This window comes from Argopecten irradians, chromosome 3 (genome assembly GCF_041381155.1).
Source record: "Argopecten irradians isolate NY chromosome 3, Ai_NY, whole genome shotgun sequence".
Classification (NCBI taxonomy): domain Eukaryota; kingdom Metazoa; phylum Mollusca; class Bivalvia; order Pectinida; family Pectinidae; genus Argopecten; species Argopecten irradians.
The window spans coordinates 35,783,568-35,804,944 of NC_091136.1; the positions used below are offsets into that span (position 1 = coordinate 35,783,568).

Consider the following 21,377-nt stretch of genomic DNA (forward strand, 5'->3'; position numbering starts at 1 on the left):
AAGTCAATATTCTACATGTGATTCTGCCATACTTAATATTGCAACATTAATATGAACTAGTGTTTGGACATATCCTTATCAACGTCAAAGTTACAAACTTATTCATTGCTGTTATCATTAAATGAAGGCAGTAGTAATAAAATTATTTCATACAAATTTAATCAAATATTCGAATTTACGAAATTTGAATCTGTTCTGTTATACTGTCATCGCTAATTGACAAATCCGAATACTAAAGAAACAATGTAAGGAGTAACTTGCATGACAGCTAATGCTAATCCTGAAACCTAGTCCGTGCATTCCATTTGTAGGGTCGTACCAGTATACCGATACGAGGAACGCGTTGTGCCAGACGAACTCAGCCGGTACAAGTGGTTCGTTTCTTGAAGCGTACCACTTAATCGAAGATGGCGGACCGGATACAATTCATTTGTCGTCGAATTATCCTTTTAATTGAAAACAAGACGTAATGCATTGATATTTTATGCTCTTAAGATAGAACATATTTAATTGTTGAATTCGAAGCGTATCTTTTATCTGAATGCCGCAATATTAGAAAAATCCAAATACGTTCCATTAGACGGTGCCGTACCAATTCCGAAAGAAACGCGCCAAGTGATTCCGGGTAACTCCTGCAGATGTTGGTTTTCAAAGAATGGCATGCTAACGAATAACGCATTACGAAGGTATGCTTATTCAATATTCTAAATACAATAACAAAAAATAATCAAATACTGTTAATTTAATTCCAATTTTAAAGTATATGTAAATATCAACCAAAGCACATGTACATAAGCCGATACTTTCAATAACACGGTTTGTTAGTGACCTTATACGGAAAAATATTGGACGAGGCGAAGATGGCGAAAAATTTTGGGGCGAGGCGAAGTTGTCACCATTCAAACATTTTTTCACAAACTCTTTGAGTGCCGTCATCACGAAGCGTTACTTGACCGCCTCTTGTCGGTAATGACGTTAGGGGCAAATACCGATAACTCTATCGTCCAAACCTGATGCGATTTCAACTATTCTGATACGACTATATCTTGGATATAAAGTGATGTCATTTGAACCAATAGGAATACAAGATTTTTGTCTGAGGCGGGATAATATTGGGACCTACATATTATTGCCCTCCACCTCTGGGACCGAGTTCGAATCCCATGTGGGGAAGGTAGTGTTTTTTGTATCCACCAACAAATGGCACGTCCTTAAATGACCCTGGCTGTTAATAGGACGTTAAACTAATCAAACCAAGTATAAAACGATTATAAACGAAATGATTAATTATACTGGATATGCCAGATGATGGTAGTTCTATGTTTACAATAAACGGTCAAATCGTTATCAAAAAAACTAGCTCTCTAAAACATTCGTGAACTGGTGGTAATGATTGTATAAGTATGACCTGGGATTGTGGTGGACAAACTAGCCTCTAGGACATTAACCTGGCTACACTACAATTTCATTTCGGTAGGCTAAATGATTTACGAAAATCGCGCCGATGGATGAGAGAAAGCAAATACCATATTGGTTGATCACTAAGCATTCGAAATGAATCAATATTTCTACGTTTGTGCGAGATGGACGGTATTATTTGTAAAGTAAAGCGTAAAAGTAACTATTAAAGAGAACTCTTTGTCTTTGAAATCCGAAACCTCTCATAACAAGCGTTTATTTTACATGGTTCAACTTTGTCTTTAGTTCATTATCACTACATATGCATTCATAGAACATTAGTAACATTGAGTACCATTCTGTACAGTTCAGCAAGTAGAACTATCTGTTGCATGTGGCGCTAAGCGTTCAGAAACTTAAAATTAATACCATTAAATGACATGCTACGCTAGCCGTTTATATCAAAATATACATAATCAAGAACATGTCAACTTTATCTAATGAAGTAATGGTTATAGCGAACGTTATTTCCAGAAAGAAGCGTGATATCATAACACCTATATGTGCTTTAGATCGGAAGCATTAGGTAATGTTACCCTGTGATAAATTGATTTTATTATCATTACGACATTTTACAAATCTCTCAATAACTTCATTGAGCTACGATGCTAATATAGGATATCTAGAAGATGTACTTGTTTGTCATTAATTCAGATGAGTATTAAAACAGATTTTTAATGCATCGCATAAGAAATTTATTGACAAGCAAACAAACGAATGAACCCTTTGTACGTCATTAGGTATTAGATATGCACTGGTTGAAGCTTTGTTTTACCAAAAAACACATGATACAAGATAACTTTGAAAAGCATCCACAGCGAAAAAAATCATTAATCCTTCCAATTTTTGTACGCACCTCACATTCTTATCATGGCCTTGCTTAAATATTAAACGTTACATCTGCTGTGTTGTTTGCGTCATCAATCAAGAAATGAAAAACAAAGTGACCCATGGTGTATCGACCGAAAACAGTTCTACATGTGAAATAAACAATACTACACACTCTTTTCAGGATCTAATTAGTATGCAGACATACTTCATCAACATTATTTTATCCGGTGTTGAGATGATAAGTGTTTGCATCACATATGACGTCATTCACTTAGCTATATCGTATTACTACGTTTCAGGTAATAAAACTTTTATGGGATAACAAATATCATATTAATGTTTGACATCCCTGAATTTTGCTTTATAAACAATAGTCTCATCTCTTTTTCACTCCGGTAATTTCTTAGTTCCAACTTTAGAACTACACTAAATGTGTATTTAGGGGGAATGAGTACAGAAACTAATTTCTTAGTTCCAGCTTTAGAACTACACTAAATGTATATTTAAGGGGATTGAGTATAAAAACTACGTTTAAAACTTTCAAGATTTTTGGAATATGTTAGAGTTAAAGATGAATGAAGATAACCAATATACATGCAATTTTTTTTTAAAGTTTGATTTTGGTGGCGATAGAAAGCCAGAGTTCGACTACAAATGTTTCCCCATTAGACATACGATTATATGGCCTATATGTGCAGTTTTATAGAGTTTTTAATATTGTAAATGCATGCATGTACATGCTACACGCAACATATTTTCATGATAACCTTATGCAAATATGAAAATATATAAATCCGACCGATATCATTTTAAAGTGTTTGTTGATTTGAAGGACATTTGCAAAATGATTCAGCATGTAGTTTAACAAATATGAAACCGAACGGTAGAAAACGCGGCCTAAAAATGTGCGCACTTCTTAATGTAAACAGGAGCTGAGCTAAGGAAAGCCAAGCAGCTGTGATTGACAGCATGTGAGTCGGTCATACAACAACTTAATAAGTAGCAGTCTTCCTTATCCACTTAAAAAGGTTGTATCAAGTGTATCATGCATTTAATGTGAACAACATGGAAATATCAAATATCAGTTGGGTTTTTATAGGAAAAAACAAGATTCTTACGATGTTATGAGATTTCTATTTGAAAGACCGACAGAAGCAACTTCCGTGTGTAAAGTTTACATGGCCCATTTATTTCATTACAACTAGATATCCCGATAGCGGTAAAGGAAATATGTGAATGTAGCTAATTAATCTTCATAGAGCTTTACTTATATGCACTGATCTGCGTATGGAAAGGAATGTTCATAGATAGACATCGCAGGTGTCGAGGACTAGAATGTCAACAAACAAGCATTTAATACCGCCGAGCAAATGCTTTTAAAAGGTTGATTCAATGAACGGAATGCAATTGGTTTGCAAGTGGTTATCACGTCTGAAACTTGTACAGCTAAATGTTCATCGATTGACTCATTTCTTAAAATCTCTGTATGAAAAATTCTACAAACAATAGAAGTCGAATTTCTTTTCAAAAATTGCAAACGGCACCTTGCTACAGATATTGATGGAAAATCATAAAACTTGTTTGATCTATTTCGAAGCGTCACTTCAACGAGATTTAAACCTCAGAAATTCATAAATGATTATCGGACATTTCATCACCATATGCCTATGTATCAGACAACCGGGGTATCCATGATGGATATCTCGACCAGTACCATGTTTGTTTTAAGCTGAACAACGAACGCAATATTTCTAGGAAAACATTATATCAACATACGATTAAAGGGACAATTCAGTCTAAGAGAACATAAAAATGTGTACATATATCGGAAAAACCCCATTTCTAATGGAAATTAGATCAGTCGGTTTTATTGTGATATGCCAGAAGAGCCCATGGTGGTGAAATGCGTGTGAAATATTAAAACTCGCTCGCTGTCCGCCATTACACATTGTGGTCGAACATCTTTTATGCCGAACCCTGTCCCTTGCTCGTAGAGTAATGCAACTTTTGTCTAGAACTGCCCAAATCGCTCTGACAGTAGTGTGTTTACCTTATTGGGTGAATTATCTTGCCTAAAATAATTTTATCACCTCCTCAGTGGTTATGTAGTCCATTTGATTAACGTGCGTGACTTTGGCTCGGGTATGGATACAGCGTACATATTATACCTACTTAATCAAATTGATCAACGATTTGTAATTACAACGGTATCAATCAAAATACTAAACAATGATGTGGACTTTGTCAATATTCTATGTTATATGTTCCATAAGAAATGTAGAACAATACATTTATGCCATATTTTGTTTCTTGGTTATGTAAAGGAATTAGTCTGAGCGAATTGTCTCTTTAAGTACTATGAAAAACATGTTTGATATCCTTTATTCATTATCGTACGAAATGTTTTACGACTATGTGACTTCAGTAAAACACATTTAGCAGCGTACTGCCACCACTCCTGTCCTTCTATGGTTAAAGAAAATGATACGACTATCTTATCAAATAGTTAAATAATTTTTTATTGAATAGAAAACTAAGTGAGTATGAATCAGGGGGTACATGATGACAATCTATGACGACTACATATAATTAGTGGATACTGAGAAATACACAGATTGCAGCTGATTACGAAATGTGTGGTTGGCGGACACTGCCATATAGTCACTGTTTTAGTTTGAGATAACCATACTCTTAGATGGCACCTTGAGCTAAACGAGATACACATTAATTATGAGTAAACAGCTGTTTGATACATATATAGTACAAAGGTAATATTAGGAGTCGATGGTGATATAGTAGAATATAGAGAGTATATTGTTTATGTAAACTTTGTGATATATGGTATGGTATCCAATAGCGACTGAACTGTGGACGGATTGGTGGGTGGGTTACGTTAATGTCCAATCAACAGCCAGGGCAATTTAAGGACGGCATTTCATATGTGTGTTTGGTGTTTCAAGTGCATGCATGTTTTGGGAATCTGCAGTATATTTTTGTTGTGACTCTTTGTCCTTCTTATTATGCTATCTCACTATATGATACTGTCAGAGACACATCGCAACCCATCACATTATAATGGCGACGAAAAACCAGTCGTCCCACTCTTCAGTTGATGAGTACAACATGGTATACAAAATGGCTATCAATAAAGACCGTGTTGGTGGCGGGAAATTCGATATAACACTTTAGAATAGTTATGCTAAATAGCGAGTATTGATATAGTCACTAATGGCATTGCTGTAAGTAGGAACTAAGAGATATTTACTCATAATGACGTGTATCGATAACGACGTAAGTTGGGCGGGAACATCCAATGAATGTTCCTTGTACTCTCTCTCTGAGGAAAACATTGCTAACTTGGAAAATTTGCACCTGGTACACCAACAAAGGAGGAAGCTCTCCATTTATTAATAAAACACACCCATCACTGTCCAAAATTGTTTCGGATGTTGACTCATTAATTATAGGAGGGAACTATACCTCGCATTAGTGTGCCGTCATTCCATTATAACATATCGCCGCGGGAAACGCAAGAGAGATATAACACAGATTAGGATGAACCGCAACACAAAAGATTTACACTATATATATACTTCCCCCTGGATATAAACTGAACTACCGAAACATTTGTAAACACTACCGCAAACATGTTACCATATCATTTAAGCCTACATGATAATGAATTGCAAGGTATCTCTCGGCAAAAATATTTATTATGAATTATGTTTTCATCTCGATTGAAAATGTCTGTTGTTATGCTTCTATACTGTAGCTGGGGTGGTTGATAATTACCCAGACTGCACTACAGGAAATTGCTAATACAGAGTTGACTATAATTGTATTGAAGTAGGCCTAATGCTTTCATCGTGAACTGGTTAATGAGTTTCAATATTATGGTTAGATCAACAAGATATTTATTCAATCATGTTAAGACGAGATGCAAGCTAGCCCATTAATGAAAGTAGTTCTAGTTTTTTGGCTTGTTTTATCTAATTCAGCGAAACGTTAAATGTTTACAGATTGAGTATATGTACATACCGGTATATTGAAATTAATGTTCTTCTTGTTAGTTGATATAGATAGTTTTCATTTGAATACCTAGTACAGAAAGTATTACTTTCGTATAAAGTTTCACGAAATGAATGCTATGGATATCGATCAAACTTTGACGCATGACATTTGCAACTATCAATGAATTTTGAAAGTCGTGATTTTTAAATCAGGGCAAAGCGTGGATAACTATAAAAAGAACACGTGTATATGATAATATTAAAAACATTAATGTCACGACTTACGATAGCCCCAAGACTGGGTTTCGATCTTCCAAGCTTTCATATTTCCGGTGTTTTTCATTTTGGAATCTTCAAATAAACACTTCACGCAAAAAAGGTATTTTTTCATATTTAGCCTGAAACGCTTTTCGTATCAACATATATATCTTAAAAATTCAAATAAAGTAAAAATAGAAAATTACAAAATTTGTTCATGACAAAAATGTCTTTACGACAAAACATTTCACGTCTTAAGCTTATAGTTTTATGTTGGAAAAATAAGAAAACTATTATGAAAAATTGTTCCGTCTCAATTTTTCAAAACTGAGACGGGACGGAACTGGACAGGATGGGACGGGACACACACAGGAAACACACGGGACACACACGGGACACACCACGGGACACACAGGGAAACACAAGGGACACACATGGGACATACAGGGACACACAGGGACACACCGCACACCACAGGACACACACGGGACACGGGACACGGGACACGGACACACACGGGACACACACGGGACACACACGGACGAGACACACACACGGGACACCACACGGGACACACGGGACACAACACACACGGACACACCACGGGCACACACGGGACACACACGGGACACACACACGGGACACCACACGGGACACACACGGGACACACACGGGACACACACCACGGGACACCATACGGGAACACACCACGGGACACACGGGACACACCACGGGACACCACACGGGACACACGGGACACACCACGGGACACCACACGGGACACACGGGACACCACACGGGACAGTGATGGGTAACATGATAACCCAATACACGAAAAACTATCGAAAAATAAGGTAAGCAGAAACGATACCGCATCTTTTAATATTGTAAATTATGTAAATGCTTTCAGATTTTGAAAACCTCCCAGACCCTAGAGTTCAGCCAAGAGATATGAACATGTGAGAATAATTTGGCAGCATGTACCAAACCTGTAGCTCTAAAAAAGTATAATTACACCAGATCGTTCTCCAAACTGGCAAAATGTGGAACGACTGTCTTTTAAACTTTAGATATTGAAAAGCAGTATTGATAAATCAAATATAAATGAACAGAATTATCATATCATATCATCTTATCCAAGCTGGACCTTATGATGAAAATGCTTAATATTTCCGATTGTATAAGTCCCTCACCTTCGGCATACCGGTTCGCAAGAAATAGCTGCAGAGTAGTTTGTGATTTTCTCCGGAATACCTGATTTTTTTCTTCAAAGCCAACAATCTTAAGAGACTTGCATATTTGGCAGTTGCTAGTGAATATATTCTCATTCAGATAAATCTATATACCTTTTTATATTGATAGATACGACTTAAATTATGTGAATAAACACAATAAGATTTTCCACTAGATCAAAGAGACGCAACACGAACATACCAGTCTCCCTGAATATACGTACATACACATACAACACATTGCATACAGGGTAGACTGACTTTACAAAACTGTTAATAGGATGACCAACTTACCGACATCATATCAGAGAAGTGTGCATTTACCTACTATTACCCTTCGTAGAAGTGACTATTTATAATATTATACAGAAATGCAATCATCAAAGCTTTGACATTTGATTGCAGCAGTAGATTTCTCTTTGACATATTATTGCAGTAGTAGATTATGTTAAATCTTTCTTCATGAATGGAAATAAGTACATCCGACGTTCACTTTGGTGTTTTATAAATAAATCATGTTAAACAAAACAAAAAATCTTCACGCGATCATTACTTAGAGGGTTCCTTCTTTTCTTTGATAAAGTTGTTTATATCTACTATCGACATATTGAAACAATCATATCCAAATGAAACATGGTTAACCAGCCAGAATCGTAATGCACGAGAAAACATCCACCCTTCAAATTGATTTGACGCAAATAAACACTTCATTATGTAGATTTCCCGCTAACAAGTTTGTTTTCGACGATCACCATGAAGGTAATAGCTTTAAATCGTTCCCCGGTGCTCAATGTTCTATCCTTTGTAATCATTTGCTTACAAACTTAACAGGTTAACTTAAAATTGATACTTTAAAATTAATGCGTCATCCGAGATGTAATTAAAAACTGAGAAAAAAGTTTAATGTTTTACATTTTATGCGTCTAGATAAGCACGATTTTGTTAAAATCTGCCAATGAATTAACTTACAGATTTCAACACGTGAGTACAATCCAACGTGAATCTGTTATAATTCATGCCGTATATTTTCTTATGGTTATGCTCATTAACACAAATGTTGATGTTGTAAAACATATTCTGACAGTGTAAACCAATTTAGTCCTTATAACAGCTGAAGATTATGTCGATGAAGAAGTCAATGGCAGTCCTTAAAACACATGAAATAAGTAATATTTCGAAAGCTTTAGCAATCATTCTCTTCTTCTTTCTTATTCTATCCTTTAAAGATGCTCCACTGCTGACAAATGGTATTTTTTCACTATCACAAACAGGAGTAGACGATTTGTATTTTTCTCAGTTACAAAAGTTACTTACTTTATACCATTAAAACGTTAAAAAGTTTGAGCTTCTAATTTTAATTCAAGTTAAAAATATGAAAAATAATTAATTGCATCCCGAAAAAATTCCGTAGCACTATATCCTATATGGGATGAACTACTGATTGCGCATGCACCAAAGGCGAAATAAAATATTTTATATTATTTTTTGTTTTAATTAGGCATAATATACACGATTAAACACCAATTTTTGTTCAAATGAAGAATATCATTTATGCTCTGTCGGCGGTGGAGCATCTTTAAAATGGAATCGTGACTCTAAATTTTAATACGATAATACGCATGATCTACGAACAGCCAATCTATACGTAGTGCTTATTAAAACAACAGTATATTTCCCTATATTCCTTTCACAATCCCCCTCAGTGCCTTAAAACTAAACCAGACTACTATAGTCAAAACATGTACAATAGAAGGCAACATAAATGCCATTTTGACACAAACAATGAGACAATTGAGACAAGTTTCACACCAACGGACACAAACCTTGTTGAAAACCAAACACATCCAAATAGTCATTCGTACAATAATGGAAGGCATTTGTAGATGATAAGTATGCTAATAGTAGAATATACGTTCAGGAAGGTGACCCAGGAGAATTGTTTGTGTCAAATGAAAGGAATGATATGCTGTCGGGTGTTCGGTACTCTTCTATATATACCGGGATTAGGTATACAAGGAGTTTAGTATAAAGTGAATACGCCTACATTCTTAATAAGACTTTTTTTTTTAAATTAAGCGTTGGTGTCACTATTCCATCAACGCTAATAATTAATGTTTCACACTGCGTTTAAACGTACGATTCTATTTATTTGTTAATGGATTATTTTTTCCAAATCAATACGCTACGACTCTATAGTGTCTCCAGACAAATACTTATTGAACTATGCAAACTCACAATTATACTTAATCGAAAGATATAATACTAGTAACCATTTTAATATACTGTGAATCATGTAAACATTAAATCAGAGGAGAAATCGTACACTGCAATACAGTATTACTTCCAGAAATACTCGTATCGTCATGTGATAAGCTAAGAAGTAGGCAATTCTACTTCAGTTTTGGTCAGTGTACATTGTTTCATTTCATATTAATATCGCAGATATTTGAGTAATAACCAGGGTTTTGTAATGAATATAAAATAGTGGAATACCCCAAGGGAAAAACCCCAAGCTGAGACAGGTTTCTAACCAATATCAATGTACGTATTCGGAAATAAATGGCGAGTTACAGAATGACAGGTACAATGTAGGGTGACCACTAGGCCTGTCATACGACATGGCTATAGCAGAATGCTAAGGATAACTATGTCCCTAAGCCTGTAATATGACATGGCTAGCAGAATGCTAAGGATAACTATGTACCTAGGCCTGTAATATGACATGGCTAGCAGAATTCTAAGGATAACTATGTACCTAGGCCTGTAATATGACATGGCTATATCAGAATGCTAAGAATAACTATGTACCTAGGCCTCTAATACGACATGGCTATAGCAGAATGATAAGGATAACTATGTACCTAGACCTGTAATATTACATGGCTATAGCAGAATGATAAGGATAACTATGTACCTAGGTCTGTAATATTACATCGCTATATCAGAATGCTAAGGATAACTATGTACCTAGACCTGTAATATTACATCGCTATATCAGAATGCTAAGGATAACTATGTACCTAGACCTGTAATATTACATGACTATATCAGAATGCTAAGGATAACTATGTACCTAGGCCTGTAATATTACATGGCTATAGCAGAATGCTAAGGATAACTATGTATCTAGGTCTGTTATACGACATGGCTATAGCAGAATGCTAAGGATAACTATGTACCTAGGTCTGTAATATTACATCGCTATATCAGAATGCTAATGATAGCTATGTACCTAGGCCTGTAATATTACATGGCTATAGCAGAATGATAAGGATAACTATGTACCTAGGTCTGTAATATTACATGACTATATCAGAATGCTAAGGATAACTATGTACCTAGGTCTGTAATATTACATGGCTATAGCAGAATGATAAGGATAACTATGTACCTAGGTCTGTAATATTACATGACTATATCAGAATGCTAAGGATAACTATGTACCTAGGTCTGTAATATTACATGGCTATTGCAGAATGATAAGGATAACTATGTACCTAGGTCTGTAATATTACATGACTATATCAGAATGCTAAGGATAACTATGTACCTAGGTCTGTAATATTACATGGCTATAGCAGAATGCTAAGGATAACTATGTACCTAGGTCTGTAATATTACATGACTATATCAGAATGCTAAGGATAACTATGTACCTAGGTCTGTAATATTACATGACTATATCAGAATGCTAAGGATAACTATGTACCTAAACCTGTAATATTACATGGCTATAGCAGAATGATAAGAATAACTATGTACCTAGGTCTGTAATATTACATGACTATATCAGAATGCTAAGGATAACTATGTACCTACATATGTAGGTCTGTAATATTACATGGCTATATCAGAATGCTAAGGATAACTATGTCCCTAGGACTGTAATATGACATGGCTAGCAGAATGCTAAGGATAGCTATGTACCTAGGCCTGTAATATGACATGGCTAGCAGAATGCTAAGGATAACTATGTACCTAGGCCTGTAATATGACATGGCTATATCAGAATGCTAAGGATAACTATGTACCTAGGCCTGTAATACGACATGGCTATAGCAGAATGCTAAGGATAACTATGTACCTAGGCCTGTAATATGACATGGCTATATCAGAATGCTAAGGATAACTATGTACCTAGGTCTGTAATATTACATGGCTATAGCAGAATGCTAAGGATAACTATGTACCTAGGCCTGTAATATTACATGGCTATATCAGAATGCTAAGGATAACTATGTACCTAGACCTGTAATATTACATGGCTATAGCAGAATGATAAGGATAACTATGTACCTAAGTCTGTAATATTACATCGCTATATCAGAATGCTAAGGATAACTATGTACCTAGACCTGTAATATTACATCGCTATATCAGAATGCTAAGGATAACTATGTACCTAGGCCTGTAATATTACATGGCTATAGCAGAATGCTAAGGATAACTATGTACCTAGGCCTGTAATATTACATGGCTATAGCAGAATGCTAAGGATAACTATGTACCTAGGCCTGTAATATTACATGGCTATAGCAGAATGCTAAGGATAACTATGTATCTAGGTCTGTCATACGACATGGCTATAGCAGAATGCTAAGGATAACTATGTACCTAGGCCTGTAATATGACATGGTTATTAGAATGGTAAGGATGTACCTAGGTCTGTAATACGACATGGCTATAGCAGAATGGTAAGGATAACTATGTAACTAGGTCTGTAATACGACATGGCTATAGCAGAATGCTAAGGATAACTATGTACCTTAAGATAGGTATGCTAACATTTTATATATTTAATATATAGTCCTATTGTAAATGGTTAAAACCTATATCAAAAAACATTGAATTTGTTTCAGACAAAAAGAGGCCTATGGGCCTTAACGGCCACCTGAGTTCAGGTACAGAATAAAACGAATACATATTACACTATATATTGGCCCATCAGGCGCCTTAAGACTTTTCAGTCTATGAAGTATATTTGGTTTCATCATATCAGCGAATTTCAATTTCCAAATATTTTAGTGACAAAAGATGATAGGTGTCAATAGGATTAGATATCAGGCTATCTTAGTTTTCTCCTGAGATTGGTGGTACAAACAAACAATTATATAAAACATGTATACATCGTGGTGTTTATGAAAATAGAGGGAGGCAAGTCCTTAAATTAAAGAATATTTGACGCACGGTGCACGACGGACGACGCACGACGGCCGACGGCCGACGGCGGACAAAGGGCGGTTAGAATAGGTCACCTGAACTTCGTTTCAATTGACCTAATCAAAGACCGACCTTTAAAATAACGTATTTATTTTTATGTTCATGACTTCCTTTCAAAATCAATACGCCATTCAGTGACAGTAACAGAAACATTGAAGAATTTATAAATAAAAAAATAAATAAAATTCAAAACGTTAAAAACAAAATATCCAACATACTATGGCATATTAGACCTGATAAAATGTCATTTATTTCATGTCAAAGGAAATGGAAATTAACCACAAACAATAATAAACAGGTAAAAGGATTAGCTTCACACTATAACTATCACCAAAACTAATAAGACGTCAGGAACTGGGTGAAAAATTGTCTACGAAAGAGGAAGGATGTGGTTTTAGACTGAAAGTATACATTTCACTAGGATCAAACAAGTGGGAGTGATTTCTTGTGCAGGCGGTAAATAGATGGGTAGTTTACTTGAGAGTTTACAAACAGTGAGGGACGTTGCCTCTTCATCAGTCATCATCGCTGTTTCCTTCTAAACTGGCCTAGATACAATTGGACCACCTCCAGCACCTCTCAGATTACAATAAAATACACGAGGCCGTAAGTACCTGTAGACAGCTGATTACTACAATACCCCCATACCGATTGCCTGTACAACTGTATTTGAATTTCAATGATCATCGCCAGAAATAACCTCTCTTTCACGGCTACAATATTTCGCGATTTCCGTTTCAAACAATTCCGCGGAGATAGCGTTTCGCGGATTTGAAGTTGAATGAAAATACCCTTGAATTTAATTGTACAAGAATTGTAGAAGACATTAATTTGCGGAGATTGCCGGAAAAAGGAGTTGGTTTTACAGAAACAAGTTTAGGAACAGGTTTGGTAATACACTGGAATGAATATAAACTACAATTAAGGCGCAAGTTTCAGGTAATCGTGCTAAATATATTTCTGAATCAGGTGTTTTCGTGAAGAGTTAATCGTAAAATTTCTGTACATTTCCAAGTAATGGCTATTTCCGGGTAACTAAAAATATAATACCAAATCTTGATTTTTTTGATGATTGATGATTTGTGCACCATATCAAATAGGCGGATATTATACTTTATGTTATACATCTACATCACTCTGACTAAAAGACACGACTGAAGCTAAGTTTTTGGGTATATTATATAAATTACAAAAGAGAATGGAAATGTCCAGTTAATGTCATTTTTATTAAATGACGAGTAATAACATGGCAGACATGGTAACAACAATATCAGCCATGCTGCATAAACATATATACTTTATATTCCTTCAAGTACAGACAGTACCAGCTTTTTGGAAAATTGTACTGTGGAAGATGGTATGATATTGCTAGACTGTCGTTTAAGACGATACCAGCACTCTAGCTTTATTTTGATGAAAATCAAACAACTTCAATTTGATCAACAAAGAATTGGCAGGATAATGTGTTCTATTGAAACAAATGCTAGTTTCTAAGAGTCTGCTTATCATAGCAAAGATGTTTGTGGGGTTACCAGTATCATTATCAAATTTCACAATAAGATTCAAATAACCTATTTTATTACATGCGTCAATATATAACACTTGTGGATTATTTTTAGCAGACCGAATGTATAAAAAAGAAGTAAGTAAAGCTCCGTGAGCGTAGATTGGCACAGAACCGAATGCATGTACCAACCCGGGCACCTGCAATAACCAATTTAAAGACACATGTATTTTCTTTCTCTACAAACACGGGTTGTTCACACAGGCTGGTGAGCTTTATTGTACTGATTTATGACCTCACACATTGATTTGGGCATCAATGTCACATCACAAATGAACACATGGAAAAACACATGGAATAGAAATACGCTTCTGTGTTGTAATAACATTAAACCAATTTGAGGAGACATTCGCTCTATCATACCTACCCTGGCTTCATAAACACTCTTCCGAAGTGTATCTTCGCTTTCAAGTCTGTCTCCAATACGTGACGTAGGAGGTCCTGCGAAAGACAAATTCAAAGAATTGATTTTTTACTCTACGACATGAACAAGAGGCCATGAGGGCCTGTATCGCTCATCAGGTTTGTAATGCCAAGTAATTATTTCTTAAGGAGTTTAAAGATCCAACTCTAATTTCTCTGTTGGGCCCCATTCTTTTTAACCCATGGGGTCAGAGCCAAAAATTATACAAAATCTGTTCCCCCTCCTCCCAGGATATTTGTGACCAACAATCCATGCAAAACTCTATGACTAGTAGCGATTTAAAAAATTTACCTCTATTCCCCTATTAGGGCCCGCTCCTCTTGCCCCCGGGGGGTCTAAGCCAAAATTTATAAAAACTCTCTTTTCCTTCCTCGAAGGATTTTTCTGACCAAATTTGGTTACAATCCATGCAAAACACTTAGAGAAGTAGCAATATAAAATATTTAACCCTATTTCCCCTATTGGGCCCCGCCCCTCCTGCCCCCGGATAGTCAGAGCTAAACTTTATACAAACTCTATTCCCCTTCCCTAAAGGATGTTTCTGGCCAAATTTGGTTACAACCCATGTAGAACTATATGACAAGTAGCGATTAAAAGGATTTACCTCTATATCCCCTATTGTGTCCCAACCCTCCTGCCCCCCCCGGGGGGGGGGGGGGGTCAGAGCCAAAATTTATACAGACTCTTTTCTCCTACCCCCAAGGATGTTTGTGGTCAAATTTGGTTATAATCCATGCAAAACTCTTAGAAAAGTGGCAATTTAAAGGATTTACTTCTATTTCCCCAATTCGACCCCGTCCCTCTTACCCCAAGGGGGTCAAAGCCAAACTTTATACAAACTCTATTCCTCTTCCCCAAAGGATGTTTCTGGCCAAAGTTGGTTACAATCCATGTAGAACACTATGACTAGTAGCGATTTAAAGGATTTACCTTTATTTCCCCTATTGGGCTCCGCCCCTCTTGTCCCGAAGCGGTCAGGGCCAAAATTTATACAGACTCTCTTCTCCTACCCCCAAGGATGTTTGTGGCCAAATTTGGTTATAATCTATGCAAAACTCTTTTAAAAGTGGCAATTAGGATTTACTTCCATTTCCCCTATTGGGCCCCGTCCCACTATCCCCAAGGGGGTCAGAGCCAAACTCTATACAAACTCTATTCCCCTTCTACAAAGGATGTTTCTGGCCAAATTTGCTTACAATCCATGTAGAACTCTATGACTAGTAGCGATTTAAAGGATTTACCTTTATTTCCCCTATTGGGCCCCGCCCCTCCTGCCCCTCCTGCCCCCAGGCGGTCAGGGTCAAAATTTATACAAACTCTATTCCCCTTCCCCCAAGGATGTTCCCGGCCAAAGTTGGTTACAATCCATGCAGAATTCTATGACTTGAAGCGATTTAAAGGATTTAACTCTATTTCCCCTATTTGGCCCCACCTCTCCTGCCCCTGGGGGGTCAGAGCCAAAATTTATACAAACTTTATTCCCTTTCCCCTAAGGATGCTTCTGGCCAAATTTGGTTACAATATATGCAAAACTTCGGGCCAGGTGAGCTAAAGATGAAGAAATTTTTATTTTCACCAGATTAAAGTTTCGGCTTGATTGTGCAATTAAGTGTAATAATTTTTTTTATCGAATGATTCCAAACATTTAGTACAGTTCAGTTATTTTGTTATGGATTATATACATTTCATTTTATTGTAAACCTAATTTTACAGAATTTCCTAGATGATTAGACGCCATCACATATGTATCATATCGCCTACTTCACGGCACAAGTTACCGACTAGAGGTTCATGAAAGTCAAGTGTCAGGTATCATTAAAATTGAACAGCAATGTAGTAGCCAATTTATTATATGTCGCACTGTAGGAGTTGTCAGATTTAATAATAATACAGCACACCTATCCTGAAATCTGATTATGCTCAATCAGCAGCAGGTGAAAGGTGATTGGAATCAAATACACCGGAAGCATACCGGATATTGCGCATGCGGAGAAGATATGAATCGAAAAGATACGTTTTTAATTAGATAGTATGCGAGATCGCATTTCCACGTTCTCTTCATTTTTTTCTAAAATAACGAACAATGTTTCGTACCGCGAAGGCCAATAAAATGTTCATTGAGTGGCGTGTCATGACACGAGGACTCCTATGATAATATGGATACTATACGTTGTTAACACTTTTGCAAGTACCCAATACCACTGCATATTAACATTCCGGCACATGTTGATAAGATAAGTTAAATATAAAAAACGTTCGAATACGAATTTGAATGCGTTATATAGTGCTAAACGTATGTCTTTCGAGACATAATTTAATAATGAAAAATAAACAGGACAGTCTCTTTGCCGCCAAGTGGTTGATATGTTATGCTATAACACATCGAAAACTTATGAAGAAACTCGATGATATTTTATTCGTGTTAACGAACTGGACATGGGCCTTGATTATTTCATATCAACAGCAGGTATTTTAATTAGTTCTAATATCTTAATGAATATGTTTTCGGAATGCTTATCTTATCCTTAAACTGACACAACAATTTACCTTCTCTCCCATAGATACACCACCCGAGGTCACGATCACATCGACTTTCTCCAGTGATGATTTGATCAACTTCAGAAGGCTATCGGGGCTAAAACGACATAAAAGGATATCAATATAACACTTATCATAAACGCACATATCACCTTATAAAATCTTCACGCAATCGCTTAACGCTTCCTGACCGAATTGTGGTCATACAGCTGTCAACAGATGTCGTCTGCAAGGCTGTTTAATATTCCCCAACAGTGTGCCTGAAGGGCGCGTAAGTGTGTTTGGTTGAAGTGGCCATGTAGAAGTTGTCAAAGTGTCTACAGTTCTAAGTGGAATGGTCTCACCCTTCCCAAGAGTTGTCTCTGTGTGAATGAGTGTCCTATACCCTCAAAGCTACTTGCTGATGAGAGAGGTCTTCGATAGGTACTGTGAAAACCTGACGGTTTTGTAACAAAATCTGATACGCATACCGTTATTAAGGAAAGTATCAACAGTGCACTTTATATCTATAAATACATATTTACATAACATTTTATCTATTTTTTTAATTTAGTTTACATTTGTTACAGATATTATGCGGAGTTTATTCCAGGATGAAAATAAACAGACGTTCCTACTATGTTATATGATATATTTATATGGTCAATGTTCACCAAGGCATTTTCTTCTTACATTGAGGTGCTGATTTCATTACCGAGTGGTGTTAACTACGACTTCGGATTTGGTTTTACATTAGAGCGAAATAAAATAAGCGTATTTATTTTGTTAGTTTGAAACAGGATTATCTCTATCAAAATGATAATTGAACATTTAAACTTTGTCACTGGTGGCTGCAATGGTCTGTCAGAAGTTTCAATGGCAGTTTGGTCCTTCACTACCCCAGCGAGGGTGATTCTGTAAAATTGACTGACCGATGGCAGAATGACGTCCTTGGTGGTTCGTTCTTAGCTGTCTATACCGATGTCCACCTTCTCGTGGTATAACACCCCTAATGTGTAGTACCTAGCAGGATCTATGTCAACTAGGCGGTTCTTGATTCTATGTCACCATGCAAGGTGGTGTTTGGTACGTCGATACCGGAGGAAATCCCGTCTTACTTTAACAAATAGGGCGATGCACTGTCAGAGGTGTGGAGTATGTGCGGCATCTGATCAAGTGTTAAAATCGCCTATGTCTCACGTGATCGATTGCTCTGGAGAAAAAAAAATGATTTCACCATTTTTGTTTGTATTGTGGCTAGTCTCCCTTATATAGTATAATTGAACAATCTATGATAACTCTCTTTTAGTGTTTAAGACATATACCTGCTCTTATCATCCGGGATCCCGCTGCCATATATGTTCACGATAAAACACGTAATACGATCGAAAGACATTTATAATCACCCGTTTATGTCAGATGACTGGACGGCTTAACGCTACCAATAATGTTTTTTTTATTGTTATCACTATATTTATATGACTGAGTATGAACATGAGAACACCGAGTTAATTTAAACTAGTAAGTAACAATGTTCGTTTGGTGGACGATTGGTGGTATTTTGCCTTAGCCATTTATGTATCAATTGATTCTATAGCACAGTGCATTAGTGAGTTTTCTGTTCAAATTATGTTTTCCATAAATCGAACACTAAAATCCAAGCACTTCAGATAAGATAATGTCGTCGTTTTCATATACTTTATAGTGAAACATTAATATATGGTATATCACTTCAAATTTGTATTAGAAAATCCTCATTAAAAAGAAAGATAACGTCTTAACTAAATGGTTTTAGTGCAATTCATGTGTGAGCAGTATGACTATCTCTTATGTACAGCTTGATAAAATCATTTGATGCGCTTGTTTTTTGTTGTGTGTGGCCGTTTATAAAAAAATAGGTTGTACATATTGTAAATGATATTTTATGTATTTGAATATATTCTCACACAGACAGCAAAACCCCAGGAAATGTTAATGTGGGTAACAATAATCAAACCATCAGGACATGTGTTCAAATATTTTTTCACAATTTGTGAAAAACAAACATAATAGAAACCCCGACATTAGTTAAGGATGTCAATAACAAGCAGCTGGTATAGAAAAAGACATAACTCAAAGGTGACCTATAGAGAACGATATATTAACACAGTAAAGGTGATATTAGAAAACTAGCCAATTTACGTCAGAAATTATTAGCGCAAAAGATGTGTTGTTATCAGGATTTTTTTTCCGCAACGCCTGATTACATTTTTGTATGGGAAGTGAATTTGTGTCTAGTCCAGAGAGCGATTTTATATGCCCTACCTCCCAAGATATTTACGTACAGTATTTCGGGAATGGAAGCAATAGTTATCAAATGCAACAATACGTTCGCCATATATATTGACTTTATGTATAACAAACAAAACAAGCAGGATGTGACTTCACCACGGTATCAAACCTCTTTTAATTCTAAATAAATTGATTCGCTGCTGCCATAAATCAATTTATACTAGCTTGATTTTCAATTCGTATCGATGATATTATCGACAATATCCCCACAACTGCTATATTTTCAGGCCTAATGACCATCAAAGTACCTGTCTTTCGCCACACCAAGGTCAAGGACCGGGAAGTTATGCTCCTGTAGTTGGGCTATCAGGGTGGTCCTATTGCTGTCTCGAATTTTGCCTTCCTTTAACGCCTCGCCCGGTTCCAGCAGCTGCCAAATACATGTGACGTAAACGGAAATTAAAACTACTTGTAAATTTAGACTACATAATTGGACATAAAAAGACACAGCAAAACCTTTTTATCAAAATTAGTAAGTTACATTACACTAATTACGTGAACTGACCAAATCAATACCCGTGATATCATCATAACTTATAACCCGGACTACAACTATTTTATGTTTTATTTAATATTCGTCAACCTACTTTTTGCATTAAGCTATCCTCATTTATTTGCACTTTTAATGACCACGTAAGTGTTTGTTTCAAACCATTTGTCCTAGCGTTCGACCCCTTTGCAAGTTAATGCAACCTTGAGTTCTTTCCCAACGTACATGGTGTTGACAAGTGCTTTATTGCCAAGTAGATTCCTTACCTGGGTTCCAGCAGCAACCCCTAACGAGTGATTGGCTGAAACAATGGATTTGCTTAGGTTCCCAAAAAGTACTCACAACGACAAGTTGTAATTTCAAACACTTCAAGTTTGTGTACGTACATCATTCCTAGTAGTTGGTTGGGGCGCTTCATTTGTGTACTTACCTCATTTCCAGTAGACATTACCCTAATGAGTGATTGGTTGAATGGCTTAACGTTTGTGTACTTACCTCATTCTAAGTACACATCATCCTGATGAGTAGTTGGTTGGAGCACTTGATAATTGTATATTTACCTCATTTCCAGTAGACATAACCCCGACGAGTGGTTGTTTGAAACATTTTACGTGGGTAACACCTACAGTTGCCAGCAGTCCTAATTCCGACGGACTTAACTTCTGTCCCCTACATAGAACCTTTTCTCCCTCAGCAATGTCGGAACCAACGGGTCTGTAAAATTAGCCTTATGCTATATCATACATCTTAACAGCCCTGATATAAAAATCGATTTCAGAATTCAATTTAACGAACACAAATATAATCATTCATTTATGTTTGCTTCGCACTTTTCGTGGGTAGTTTTTAAACATAAAGGGACCAAAGACATGAGGAATTCGAAAATAATTATAACCTATATTATCCTTGCACTTATTCACATATCCACATATACTCAGGTTAACATGTACACTTATCAAGAGATATGGATCAATGTTTTGAGTTTTTAGCTTGGTTTTTTCATATATGATACAGAGATTATCAATTATCAGGATTTAAGGAT

The 21,377-nt window shown here is 36.2% G+C and overlaps 1 protein-coding gene across 1 annotated transcript in view; it reads right to left on the reverse strand.

Annotated features, from left to right (window-relative positions):
• LOC138318399 (gephyrin-like) overlaps positions 1–21,377 on the reverse strand; it is a 93,999-nt gene that overhangs the window by 21,567 nt on the left and 51,055 nt on the right. Inside the window, exons 13-16 of the mRNA XM_069260720.1 lie at positions 20,896–21,049; positions 20,094–20,215; positions 17,545–17,632; positions 14,941–15,014 (exon numbers count right to left, since the gene is read on the reverse strand). Of these exons, the coding sequence (XP_069116821.1) occupies positions 14,941–15,014; positions 17,545–17,632; positions 20,094–20,215; positions 20,896–21,049 (438 nt within the window). The remainder of the gene's footprint in view (positions 1–14,940; positions 15,015–17,544; positions 17,633–20,093; positions 20,216–20,895; positions 21,050–21,377) is intronic.